The 13,946-nt window shown below is 44.3% G+C and overlaps 1 protein-coding gene across 2 annotated transcripts; it reads right to left on the bottom strand.

The window, feature by feature from the left end:
* Nucleotides 1–967: 967 nt before the first annotated feature.
* On the bottom strand, nucleotides 968–13,805 carry mios (missing oocyte, meiosis regulator, homolog (Drosophila)). 2 transcript variants are annotated; one of them, XM_020653571.3, is made up of 12 exons: nucleotides 13,607–13,805; nucleotides 12,305–13,170; nucleotides 11,733–12,222; nucleotides 10,922–11,020; nucleotides 10,508–10,762; nucleotides 7,879–8,048; nucleotides 7,570–7,635; nucleotides 7,315–7,473; nucleotides 5,739–5,891; nucleotides 3,799–4,015; nucleotides 3,437–3,566; nucleotides 968–2,543 (listed from the first exon to the last, which is right to left on the bottom strand). In XM_020653571.3, exons 2-12 carry the CDS (start codon nucleotides 13,121–13,123, stop codon nucleotides 2,453–2,455), a joined length of 2,649 nt encoding a protein of 882 aa, XP_020509227.1. In that variant the 5' UTR covers nucleotides 13,124–13,170; nucleotides 13,607–13,805; the 3' UTR covers nucleotides 968–2,452. The 2 variants fall into 2 exon arrangements, with proteins under 2 accessions (XP_020509227.1, XP_020509228.1); XM_020653572.3 differs by having other exon boundaries at nucleotides 3,811–4,015; nucleotides 13,607–13,800.
* Between the last annotated feature and the right edge of the window lie 141 nt (nucleotides 13,806–13,946).

Here is a 13,946-nt window from a genome sequence, read left to right as displayed (position 1 = left end):
ACTGCTGGCTCGTGGGTGTGGGTGGGATTAACTCATCGCTTCTGAGTCAGTGATTGGATAACGGCATCTTACAGTAACGTTGCTGATTGGTCCAAATGGGTAGGGGTTTGTACTTTCGTCCAATCAGGACTGATAATAGTATGGGTAAACTTTTTGATGAAAATCAAGATGTAAAAAATAAAGTTTTGCCACCGTTTTTTATTATAAATCTCGCCTGGTATATTATATTCAATGTACACTGTAAGTTTACACTACCTCTTGTCAATAAAGTAGTTTTTATTATTATCATTATGACAGGATAGTTCATGCTCTTAATGTACATGTAAAGTTTCAATTTCCAGCCTTGTAGAGTGAGTGACTTACATTATTTAAATGTATTCCTGTACAGTACTGTGTACACATCTTACTGTAAAAACCTATACATATAGACAGTATCTGTTGATAAATATATTTTTATACCCAAGTGGCCATATCTCTGTTACGCAGTGTTCACGGTGTCGAGTACTCACTTCCTGTTTAGTCACTAATTTGGCTATTCTAAAAGGGCAGGAGCGAAATTTAGACAAAGTTTTTAGACAACATGGACCATCATTTTGGACATAAATAATTCCACATTAAGTGGGCAATTTATAATCTGCTGAAGGAGACTGAGTTGAAATAAAAAGCTCCAGAAAAACTACTCATTAACATTTTGGTACGAATACATTTTCACTTGAGAGCAAAATAAGAAGATTTATTGACTGTGTTAGTGATTCTGAAGCACAACATCTGTCATTTTTTCCTCTCTGCCTGCAATGATGTCCTGTAATTTCCAATTGGAGAATATTGTATGACTCAATGCTCTTAAGCAAAGATAAAGAATGCACATGACTGAAAACCCACGCCATCTGCGTCAATGAAACATGATAATGTAAAAAAAAAAAAAAAAACTATGTAAACTTATGGAAAAAAGCCCATTCAGCAGCGCTCCAATTTGCCAGCCGGAATTTATTTAAAAGGCAAACACAACAAGAAACAGTGAAAGGATGAAATTCCAGCCTCCCTGTTTTTTTGGGACGCTACACGGCTCGCCAATTTGTCAGCTCCACTTCAAAATAGTTCACAAAAGGGCAAGCAGGCCTGTAAAACCTCCCACACCGGGATCCTGGTGAAAGCGGCATACAGTAGCTCCTGTACCCCCCCCTCTTCTCCTCCTCCTCCTCACCTCCCCCTCCCTAGTCCATGACTAAGTGATTTAGCCAGCTCTGGTGCAAGCTGCCTCTCACTTACAATGCCTCCCTAGGTTGGTGACAGAGCAGGGAGGGTGGCAGAGAAAGAGAGAAAACCCATTAACAATGCGGCTTACACACGACCGTCCCCCCACAGACGGCGCCCATCCTTGGATTGATGTGTGGTATGCATAGTTTCGGGGTGCAATTTGGGCACCAGAGAGAAAGAGAAAGAAAGAGAGGGCACGTCTGTGTGTGTGTGTGTGTCAGTGGGTGTAGGAAAGGAGGGGAGGGAGGTGAGAGGGCTCAGGCTGTCTGTTCTCTCGCCCTCTCTTTGAGTCAATAGTGTTCCGGCAGCTGAGGTTCTTTATGAGGGGAACAATCTGGAGGGTCTTGTCAGAGTGCCGAGCAGCTGCTGTTTTCTGGCGAGCTTCTTTCATGGACCACAGGCCCGGAGTGGGCTGGTGAATACAGACAGACGCACGCACCCACCCACCCACCCTCCCTCCCTCCTTCTCTACCACCTCCTCACCCCACACCCCTACCTTCTTCAATCCCTCATCCTCCTCACCCCCTAAACCACCCTCACCCTGCACAATGCCAGATGTAGATAGGCACAGAGGAACATAAAGAGAGCAAGAGAGTGTTGTTATTGTGCGCTACACTCCGCTCTGTCACCCGGAGAGACCGTGCTTCCCCTCCCGAACATCCACGCTTTCATGAGGTATGTGAAGACTCTTTAGACAAACACAAGACGTTAAATGTTAAAACACAATCTATGAAAAACAGACATATTGGCACCTGTGATCACATCTTTACAACCTGATGTGTGACTGAACATTTGATTCTTCTTCTTGAATATATAACGATTAAACCATAAGCCTGATTCAGGTTAGATTGGAAGAGGCTGATTACAGCAGAGCCTCTTGTGTTTCTCCTGAGTAGGATTCTTATTAGCAGAGCAGTGAGTTTGCATTTGCTCCCTTTCTGTCATTGATTCAGTTAGTGAGATCAGTAACACACACTGCCTCCCTTCTTCATATAGGGCTCTGTTACAAACATTACATTCACTAGGCTATAACTTAACAGTATGTCATTCTATTCAAGCAGCCGCTCCAGAGGAAGACGCTGCTGGCACCCCTTCGTCCCTTGGCCAGTTGTCGGTGTAGCGGGTGCAGCAGTGAACCTGTGCTGATTGGCTTCATGCTGGTGTTTGGCTTCAGTTTCCGACAGGCGTCTTCTGTTTAGCTGCTGTCTGAAGGCACCAGGTTCCCCGTGGTGTCCAGCTGCATGCATTTACACGTACAGGCCGACACTGGGCACTCTGTGTGGTCTCTGTAACAAGACACACAGACAGTCAGTAAGTAAGAGGATACATACAAAGTGGATAAAACACTTAGAAATTCATATCAAACCAGAAACATGTCTCATCAGTGAACTCCAGTGCTTTCAAACATCCTTATTTTTAACATATTTCTCAATCCCAATGAAAAAAAGGTACACAAGTTTTGACAGAAAACAGTGAGTAATATGAGACTAAAATAAAAAGTTCGATCTTGACAAAGACCAAAACGCAAAGACTCAAATGTGACCAAAATCAACCTAACTTTTCACTTAAGTGAGTGAGACTACAGCTTAGTTAAAGAGGACATATGATCCCCCTTTTCCACCTTTTCAAACAGTCCCCCTGTGGTCTAAATGAAACATCTGTGCTGTGCTTTGGTCAAAATATAACATGAATCAAGCACCAGAGGAGGTTTGTGACCCTGTATAAACCAGCTCTCTCAGAACGCTCCGTTTTGGTGTGTGTGTCTTTTTAAATACAATGAGCCTCCCCCTGAGTTTTACCCGTAGACATCACTCCTCTGTAGCGAGAATAAAAACGGCAGACCTTGCGCAAAAGTTTTGATCTAGGCTGGGGGTGGAGTCCATGGGTGGAGATACCAGGGGAGGGGAGGGGATTTTTTTTTTTTACCAGAATCCCACTGTGACATCACAAGGAGAGCACATTTGAAACAGAGCATTTTTCTCTGTGTTGTAAGACTTATGCAGACCACAAATAAAGGACTGGATGGGTTTATTTCACATTTTGTGGGTCAGTAGACACTCAGGTTACCCAAATATATGTTCAAAAACACTGTACAAGTGGATTCTTCATAATATGTCCCATTTAGAATCTCTCAACACAAAAATATCGACACATTTGCAGCTTTTCTTGAGTGTCCCACCTGAACCAGCTGAGCATGTGACCCGCGTGGCCTCCGTGTCGACAGTTGTGACACCAGGTGAACCAGTTGTTGAACTGAGCGAGTTTGTTCTCCCTTGTCAGGTCCATCTTCTCATCCGACTTCCCTGTTCCTGTAAGAGGAGATTAACCAGATGAGTCAACATAAACTGTCAATATAATTAAAGTATGTGTCCAGGTTTTTATGAGGGACATCACAGATAAAAGGAACCTGAACGACTCAGTGCAACTGCCTTTAAATGATGATCAAAGTCCTGACGTTAGGGTTAAGTATTACAGATGCGTAAACTGCTTCCAGATTCCTGCCTGTTACGTTAAAGATCGGCTAAACGTCTGCCTACATACTTGACAGTTCACCTGGACAGTTGGAAACAGGTGTGCCCATGTTCATGAGGCAGAGGGCACAGCGAGGCAGGGGCTTCCTGCAGCCGGGGCAACTGGTGACTTTGGACTTGGTGGGCGAGCCGCTGACACCGTACTGGCTGAAGCCGCGGCCCTGGTGGGGCATCGCCGAGCAACTGTAGGAGATGGACTTCCCACAGAAGTTGCAGCTCACAAACACCTGTCACACAAGAGCAAACACAAAGGTCGGTAGATAAGGACGGTGAAGGTAGAAACGAACGAGCAGACGGTCAGCAGCTGTCTGATTTTCACTTTGTGAGGGGGAGATAAGAAATAGATAATACAGCAATAATCCAAACATGCTAAACTGGGAATACATTCATGAGTTTAGCTCACATTAAAAGTTTATTCATCACCAAAAACATTTTCAGTTTCAGGCCAATCAAACGTTCAATGTGTGCACGATGTGGGACAATTCTCACCAATGTAAGAGGTGAACAGATCACTAACTGCACAGGTTTTACAACAATAACTGTGAGTGTTATGAGCTTGGCTTACATTCATGTTGGTTTGCACAAAAACACCTTTGCTGTAAAAAAAAAAAAACAGTACAAGCAGCTTGTAGCAAGGAAAACTCAGTGACCTTTGCTTAAACTTGGAGGCAAGTTATGACACGATACCTACAGACTGAAAAAAATAACAACAAAATGGACCCAGTTCTGCCAAGAGCTGGAGAGAAGGTTGACCAAAAAATGTAAAAACAAACAACTGGAGCCCGATCGATTAATCGTCCAGCCGATAATATCTGCCGATATTAGAGTATACAATATTTCCAGTGACTATCGGTATCGGCTAATTTTATCGCAGTTATGCGCCGATAGCACTAGATTCTTTCTCTAGTCAAATAGATTTTTATTTGAGTTTCATACTATTAAACTAGCAGTTAAATGGATTACAACAAGCATCAGTGTCGAGCGGTGACGCTTGTACGTGCTCAGTTACTTTCCAGTCGAGTGACAATCTTGGCTTCCTTGTAAGGTATATATATTACACAAGTGTTTGATAACTGCATCTGAGGGATCAACACAATAAATGTGTATATGCATATCTACAGAACATAGATTTCTACGAAAGATATCGGCTGATACATCGATCTCAGATTTTCTTTGTCTCCATAATATCCATATCGGTATCAACCCAAAAAAAAGAAAAATCGGTCGTCCGTAAAAAAAACACTCGCAGAGTTTTAGTCACATCTAGAGTAGTCAGTGTTTCCTGAACATAGACGATACCTGGGCGGGCTGTGGAAGTATATTTCCGAGCTGTTTTTATTTAATTTTTCATTTATTCATAGAATTGCTGCATGCAGAAGAGAGTGCGCGAGAAAGTGCAGGCGCGCAGGCAGGATCCCCGTCATCTGTATCAGTTGTAAGCCTGTAAAAACTTCGACCAATGTCTGCCACGAGGTACCAATCTGATGAACCAATCAGACGCCTCCCTGTCTCCCTGCTCCCTCTCTACCTCTTGCGTGCACTAGCTCACACTCAAAGAGCGTCACTGATGATGGAGTTTATACTGTGAGTTTACTTACCGCTGAATGAGACATGAGACGACGTAGTTTCTACACAATGCAAGAGATGAGCTGAGGTCCACTTCTGGACCAACGGCGCTCATGCATGTAAGTGAGTGGGCGTGGCTTTTGAGGGAGCACAGAGGGGAGGGGGTGGGTGCAAGCGGAGCACTGAGGGAATGCTACTTTCAAAATCATGCTAGTTTTCGAAAATTGCCAACCCTGCCTTTAAATGTGCTGCAGACTGACTTGACCAGGACGCTCGCTTCCAAGAGATTCTTAATCTCAATGAGACTTTTCCTTGTTGATTAAAGGTTAAAAAAAAATATTTATCAGGACCATAATTATCAAAATGTCCTCCTTGGTCCCTTACCTGAGCCAGTGGTTTGGAGCTGGCGTCCAGCTTTCCTCTGTGGATGTCGAACTCGGCCCGTTTGTGCCAGAATCGCCACGCATCCAACAGGTTGCGGTAGTTCTCGATCCAGCATTGGACACGAGGGTCTTTCAACACATCACCTGGAGAGCCCTTTAAAAAAAAAAAAAAAAAAAGGAAGTTTTTCTTAGCCTCGTTTCGCGTGATTGCTTCACTTTAAGGTCACTTGTCAAATTGTCTCTGAACCCTGCCGGCCTTTTCCTGCAAACCTTACTCAGGTGCATTGTGTATCTATAAATGAGGAATATCACATTTCTGCACAGGTGCTGAAAGCTTTGTAAAGTGCAGATTCCTATTCAGGAGCAGGTTAGGACAGGAGAATAAATCATGCAAACCAAGAGAGTTGTTCAACAGCGTGTTAAAAAGTTACAGACCTGTTCAACAACTGGATTTGATTTAGAGTGTCTTTATAGAAACAAGAACATGAGATCAAACGACTCCGACGAGGCTTGCTTCGCATCGTTAGTGAAGGTGGTAATTATGTTAAGAACAACAGCTGTGACTTCTGAGAAATGAACAGGCAAGTTTTAGCACGAGCCTTCATCTTTCTGAGCGAGCAATCAGACTGACAGATCACTTCCTCTGTGTGGCAGTTTCATGATTCGCACATTTCAGTGAGTTAAAGAATACTTTCACCTGCAACAGCAGAACTGACATCTAAAACACTTTTTAAAACCAATTCTAAAGCCTAAATTCCCCCAGATGCGTTTTCAGGTCCGTCTCTCCGCTCCGGCAGCAGAGCTGATAGGTTTTCACTTTATTCAATGTGCGTGTACTTCCACTGGAAGCAGACATGCAGGGCTTCTATTTTCGCCGGATGCCCGAGCACGGTGCATCAATGTTAGCACAGAAAAGATCCAGCGGGACGGGAAGTCAGACACCAAAACAAAATCAAAACATCCGGTTTATTTTCAAAATAAAACACTCAGAAAATGACCGTATGTGTGTTTGTTTATGTGTTAATACGGTCTTTATAGAGTTTTATACCACATACATTACATTATATCGCGCTGTAAAATTACGGCGGGATTTCCTTTGTCTCTGCTCTCCGTGCTGCGCAGCCTGTTAGTGTTGATGGGTGAGGGTGCACAGAGCCATATCAGAATGAAGCGGACACGCAAAGCTCACATATCTAGTGGAAGTTCTCGGTTAGACCCTTATGAGACCCAAATAAAGAAATTCTATTCAATTTTTGCATATTGTATAGTTTGTGCTTTTCGGATTTCATAAGGGACTCTTTAGCTTTGATTACGTTTTTCAGTGTTATCCTTAGTCAGTCAAAATAATAAGTTATTCTGCTTTTCTTCACATGGGGCGATCATTATACGTACATGTGTTTTGTTAAATGTAAACGTTTGTCAGCAGTAGATTCTTAAACATTTAAATGTGCTGCAAACTACAAAAATGAAAACTTCAGTGTGAACACGAGCCGCTACCTTTCAGTCATCCTTCCTGTGATTGTTTCCGCAAAAAGTAAAAAGCCTAATGTGTGCACAGTTTGTCTCTGTTTGTGTACCTTCAGCATGCAGAAGCTGGCGGTCTGGACGTCCCCTGTGCGGTCCACATAGCTCTCCATAAGGTCTACGCCATCTTTAGTCAACCCCGTCAGCAGGATTCCCTCCAGGTTTCCAGCGTCCTTCATCTCATTGGTCAGTTTGTCGATGTAACGAGGCAGCTGCAGCCAAATAAAACCAGAGGCATGCGTAGCGTCAGAACGGGCTCATCATCAGCACATAATGCTGCTGCTGAAAGATCGGCTTCGTGTCGTTACCTGGGCGTCACTGAGAAACATACAAGCAAAGGCAACCCGGTCCCGCACGGCAACGCTGCTTTCATTCTGAAACAAGACAAAGAGCTTTATCTTCTCCTGTCATTTCAAAGATAAACACTTTTGCAATGAGATCCTTAAAGATTAAAGCCTGCCCTGTGACACAAATATGCAGAAAAAAAGGAATCAAATCTGAAAGCTGAGACAGCCAGGAAAGAGTGCCAATTTATATAGACTTTATTTTCTTTCTACTTTCTGGCCTTGTGTTTGCAACAGAGTCATAACATTTCACGCTAGTGAGAGATCCAGTACCAGCACGCCATCGTAGGCTCCAGGCTCACTGGTGAGAAAGGCAAACATGACACACAGGTAGGGGTTCTTCAGCTGCAGCCTGAGCGAGCTGCACATCTCCCTCCACAGAGACGACTTCTCGTCCGTGTAGCCGGACAGAGCCATGGCGACTACATTCAGGTTCAGGTCACCTGTGAGAGAGAGAGAAGTGAGACGAGCAGGTTTATTCACTATCTGCAGAGTCTTTACTGTAAATGCAACACACAGAGGGTTTTTTTTTTTTTAAGGATTTGAACCCCCTAGGACCTTTGCCTTCGACCTGAGTGTCACAGAGGCATAAAGGGGGGACGAAGTGACCCCCTTCTGTACCCTCTTTAGAGGTAGTAAGAGAGGCGTTACAGAGGCGAGACAGGATCAGAGGAGCCAGTGAGGAAGTGTGTGTGCATGTCTGAATGTGTGTTTATGTGAAGCTCCAGCTGTGTGTGAATTCACAGACTAGGACAACAATATTACACCACTGCAGAATCAATATGAATGTTTGAAAACATGATGACCACTGAGCTCAGTTGCGCAATTCTTTGCAGAAAAAGCAGTCTGAAAAGAGGCTATAGACTGGCTGCAGCTCTGGTTGTTGGGCCGTCTCTCCTCTCTCTACTGTCAGGATGTCAACAAGCACATTGAACAGATCAAGAAATCCCCAAATATTAGGTGCCTGTGACTTGTATTTTTTGCTGTGGTATCGAACAAGTTGTGAATACTATAGGTGGGGAAAAAAATATATATATATTAATGTAAAAAAACAAGATTCTTCTCTTCTAAGATTTAAAATCAATTCATAACTTTTTTTCAGGCTAATCTGTCACTCCCTTCTAAAAGCTAGCTCTTTAACTCAGTAGAATGCCAAATGGAGCGGCAAGAAATTCAGCCAGTCTCACAGATGAGTGGAGTAGATCCTGAAGTATGTACTTATAATTCATAAATAGACTTTGAATCCATGAATACAGAATCGTTTTGAATCGAAAATCCATTCTGAATGGAATCGTGAGACACCCAAAGAGTCCCATCCCTAGTGAATACGGTTTGAATCTTGCTCGTATTGTGTCGATGCTTTGTGACAGCCCTAGTGCATGACTTATTCACTGTTCAAAAATGTGTCTATAAAAAGGTTCTGTAAGGCCAGAGTGATGGTGACAGAGTTTGAGAGGAAACCCTCTAACTGTGGAGAATGCTCTGTTGACACACCTTATCTACTGACTCACCCCTTCAGTCATGCTCAGGAAACACTCATTAGAGCACACAGCAGAAAAGTGTTTGACCTACATTGGTGGAATTTTTCTTTGTCAAGACGTGTGTAAACAACAGTTTTCATTAAAGCTCAGTGTGAAAAAAGCTCTGCAGCTGAAACAAGACCAGTGTTTTGTGCAAAACAAGGCTCTCCTGCTGTTACATGTTTGGAATTCCTGGAGATGTTAAATACATTTGGTGAAAGGATCCGGGGCAAAAACAGGCTCCTAATGTTCATCAGGATGACACAGTGATATACTCTCAGTGAGATAGAAATAAGGCAGTTAAGAAGATTTTGATCGTTCAATAATTTGAAATTTGTTCTTTTTCAACTCAATGTTGAACCATTTAAAGCCAAAAAAGATCAAACACAGAAGAGCAGCAGTGTGTAGTCGCTTATCAATGTGTTGATAGGAAGACAATTTATAGACATCATCGATATAAGACTTGAAATATTAGCAAAAGTTTGCGCACTCAACATGTTAATTACACCTCTCAGATGTTTTTTTATTTATGAGTTGTACATGTATTTTTATTTTAGTCTGTTTTAAAACAGATTTTCAATGGTTCTTGTAGTCAGCTAACTTCTTGTCTGTCCTTTCATACTCTCACACCAGTTGAAGGGTATCCTTCCCAAAATGTGAAACAAGATGTCTGTGTAAGTTCTCAGTCATCCAGGTCGTGGTTAATTCACAACCAAGTCCAGTTGCCTTTGGATCAAGCCTCGAAAGGTGCCGAGAAGAACACACTGGAGAACAGAAAATAAAATGCAGCTCTTTAATTGCGTGCATTTCGTTTGCCGTCTCATGCAGACACTCTATGCACCGTGCAGCAGTCACAGTATATAAACGTCACTCCCCTCTCCCATTGGCTTGAGGTGAATTCTCCGTAGAATATCATGCTGCGTTCTCACATCAGCTCACTCAGACTTGCAGTGGAATAAATACCAGGGGTCTGGCAGGAGAAACTCCGGGTGAAGTCAGAGTGAAAAATGCGGCTGCTTGCGTTCACACTTTCAGCTCCTCCTTGAGTTTTTCAGGAGTTTACTGCAAGTTTGAAAGCTCTGTATTTTTCACGTCTTGTTTGTAGTTGCCTAAATGTTTTTTGTCCGTGTTTTATCACTGTAATATCCTGCAAAGGATTAATAAAGTATCCATCAGTCTATCATCTATCCAGGTTGTTTCTTGCGATAATTTAACATTTTATTGCAGCAAACTGAATATTTTTATATTCTCATAAGAGCTCCCTGAAGATTGATAGAACAGATGAAAATATATTTTGTGTTATTTATAGTGTTGAAATAAATAAAAAGAATGAAATCAATGAATGCCTCTCTCATCACCTTCATCAGAGCTGCAGCACTCACCCTTCTCAGCAGTGGCTCCCTTGTTGAGGATCTGGATGGCGCGGCGGATGTCCAGGTTGAACAGAGCCACAGCGGCCGCCCGCTCCCACTCTCGCTCCTGCTCCAGAGACCGCAGGAATATCTCGACGTCGATGTCGGGACCCCGGCCGATCCAGCCGCAGAGCCGCAGGGCGAGGAAGCGCTCCTCGCTGAGGAATCGCGGCACGTCCGTCTGACGGTCTGAGCCGCTCCAGCACTTACGGCTCTCCGTTGTGCCTGAAGGAACCAGGAAGACACACAACGGTCATTCAGCCAGGGTTTGTGGTCTTATGTGTACACAGATGATGTATCTAGCCGTCTGATATTTCTTGATGAAGTGCATTTTAACCTTTTCAGTTTCAGATGGCTCAGACTACGAGCGTGTCAGCGACCTACCTGAGCTGCTCTTTACAATGTTCTTGATACCGGAGTAAACCACCGACTGTTTGTTCCCCGGCAGTTTCAGCTCCAGATCCTCTGCACACTGCTTCATATGTGATACTCGTATAGGAAAGGGAACTGATGAAAGCAGTAGGCGGGGCAGATCGAGGTGCAAAGGAACGACAGTTACTACAGATATGATCACATTACTCAACTTCAAACATGACGGCAGTTTGAAAACAGTTATGCCGTTACTGAATCCAGGATTTCTGTTTCCCATTAAAGGCAGGGTTGTTACTTTCTTCCAGATACATTTTTTAAGATTCTGGTTGAAGTTGTCTTTAGGTCCTGACAGAAATTAATAACTCATGTTCTCTGAAAAAGGAACAAAGAAAATCTGTCACCTGTAGCAGTTGTAAGCCTGAAAAAACTTCAACCATGTGTCTACCGTGTGTCAATGTGTCAATGTCTACCATGAGGTACCAATCTGATGAACCAATCACACGCCTTCCTGTCTCCCTGCTCGCTCTCTACCTCCTTGCGTGCACGAGCCCACACTCAAAGCATGAGCTGAGGTCCACTTCTGGAGCAATGGTGCTCGTGCATGTAAGTGAGGGGGCGTGGCTTTTGAGGGAGCACAGAGGGGAGGGGGTAAGTGCAGACGGAGCACTGAGGGAATGCTACTTTCAAAATCATGCTAGTTTTTGAAAATGACCAATCCTGCCTTGAATCCTCAAAACCAGAGGCGATCAACACAGTAACGTCACAATGACTGTTGTGCCAACCTAAATATGAAGACAGTTTAACTTAATCATCAAAAGGATATAAAACAAGTCAAACCACAAAGACTTGAGCTGAGGGTCGTTTCCTCCCGCCAGCAGGTGGTTCCTCCACACCTGGACAGTATCATGTCCGTACCTGGACTGTGCCCTCTGCCTCATCCTGGTGGCGATGTCTTTCTCGATCGCGCTCTCCACTCCTTCAGCCCCGTCCTCCACGCAGTCATAGAGGTGTCTGCCGCACGCCCACATCAGCGAGGTGGTGGAGCTCCAGGCCAGCGAGATGCGTTCAAACACCGTGAAGTCAGTCATGACCCGGTTAGCCGCTGATACAACCACCATGCGGTTCTGAGACGATGGGTGCCAAGCGAAGCTGCCGATCTGGCTTTCACACGGCTGCACGCTTCGCTCGATGATAGTGGGCTCTGTCTCGTCGCCGATTGGCGTAGGAGTGTGCTGCATGTCATACAGGCGGATGATGTTGCTGTCTCGTGTCAGAGTGGCCAGTAAACCGGTACGGGTTGGACACCAAGCAACCTAAAGTGAGGAAGGAGAACATCAAGTTATTTACCGACAATCTTTTGGTTTGTTCACGTCTTAAATAAACACTGCAACATACCTTAGTGAGTGGCTTTGGCTGCTCCGTGAGTGTGAGCACAGGCTTCTCAAACTTCCTCAGGTCCCAGATGGCCACCTGGCCCTCAAAGAAAGAGGCCACCCTGTCATGGAAGTGCGGGTCAACCGTCACTCCCTGGATGGCCTTAGTGTTGACAAACGTTTTCTGGCTGGTGTTTCTGAGGTCAAATATTGCAAGGTTTCTGTGCATGCCAGCCAACAGAAGCTTTGGGTCCCGGAGCAGCCAGCAGAGGGATAGACAAGCATCATTCTGGCCTAATTCATACAGCGGTTTAGTCACTACTGAGCTAGAGTCCAAATCCACAGATGAGAGACGAATCTTCTCAGCGGTGACACTGGCCTCCGGGGAAAACTTACTGCTGATGTCCCATATTAGGACAGAGAAGTCTGCCCTGTGTTTGTCCAGCCCCGCTGCCAGCAAGTTACTATCCACCGGGTTCCAGGCGAGCGTGTTGCATTGACGGGCATGCTTGGGCACAAACTCTTTCCCCACCAGCTCTTTACACGCCGAGTTGTGGCTCTGACCCAGGCTGGTGAGCACCACTCTGCCGTTCGCCTGGCCCACAGCGAGCAAACACTCAGGCTCATGCTTTGGATACCAGGCCACACATTTCATATAAGGGGTGTCAGAGTTAATGGCGAGGAGAGTAGCAGCAGTTTCTTCAGAGAGAGGGAGAGTGCCCGCCTTGGTTTCGGCACTGCCCACAGGGCCAATACGGTAGAGGCCCAGTTCAGAGTCACAGATGACATATCGGTCCGGGTGGTGCGGAGACCACAGGATGTCTGGCTTGGAGCCACTCATGGTCGAGAAGCAGCTAAAAGGATCTCAGGGAATCTGACTTCTACAACCTGGAAATTAAGACACATTGGCAATTAATTTAGCACAACATGAAGTGAATAACTTTATTTATGTAGCACCTTTAAAAATACAGTCAGCCCAAACTAGAATAACATGCTCATATAGAAGTGAGATGCATATTACACAACTCACCTCCAGGTTTGTCATAAACATGAGAATGTAACATTCACGTGTTAATTACTAACTCATGATAACTAGCTTGTTAAATAAATTGTGTTTGGAGACAATGCGTCATTAAATGTAAAAATAAACAGGAAAATATCCCAAATGTTCAAATGTTAAGGTATTTAAATCGTAATTTGTAAGTTTGCTGTCATGCTAAGCTAATGCTAACGAGTGAAGGGCGAGCTGTAGGGAGAGCGTTTAACTCGCAGCCGTAAACATTTGTTAACTCTTGTCGATATAAAAGATGTTTGGGTTACTTACACACATACACGATGTTTGATCGAGCAGCTGAATCACGTTTCGGTAAACACATGTCGTCAACTGACACTTCGAGCCCTGACTGTGTGTTTTGTGTTACATCAAAATATGTCCGAGGTGCTGGAAGAACGTCGGCTACGGAAGGTTCCGGTGTCGCGTCGAGAAATACTCTCCTGTTTTTGGTCGAGAGTTACGTCGTAAATATGAGCTGCAGCGCAGTGTTTGACTCTGAAGTGTCTGCAGATTAACTTTAAAGGTGGATGCAAATCACGGCAGCAATAGAAATTGCTTCCGGTCACATTTCTGCATTGTGCTTACAATTCTCGGGATTCTCTGCATAACA

Source organism: Labrus bergylta, chromosome 8 (genome assembly GCF_963930695.1).
Source record: "Labrus bergylta chromosome 8, fLabBer1.1, whole genome shotgun sequence".
NCBI lineage: Eukaryota > Metazoa > Chordata > Actinopteri > Labriformes > Labridae > Labrus > Labrus bergylta.
Note: the sequence above shows the minus strand (reverse complement) of the source record. Positions and strands in the feature narration are given on the sequence as shown.

Bases quoted from the DNA above. Each gene is read 5' to 3' on its own strand.
- mios (XM_020653571.3), bottom strand. From the start codon at position 13,123: ATGAGTGGCTCCAAGCCAGACATCCTGTGGTCTCCGCACCACCCGGAC. The intron at 7,636-7,878 runs GTACTGGATCTC...GTCTTGTTTCAG, and splicing joins GAGCCTACGATGGCGTGCTG to AATGAAAGCAGCGTTGCCGT. The intron at 5,892-7,314 runs GTACACAAACAG...TTTTTTTTAAAG, and splicing joins CCAGCTTCTGCATGCTGAAG to GGCTCTCCAGGTGATGTGTT.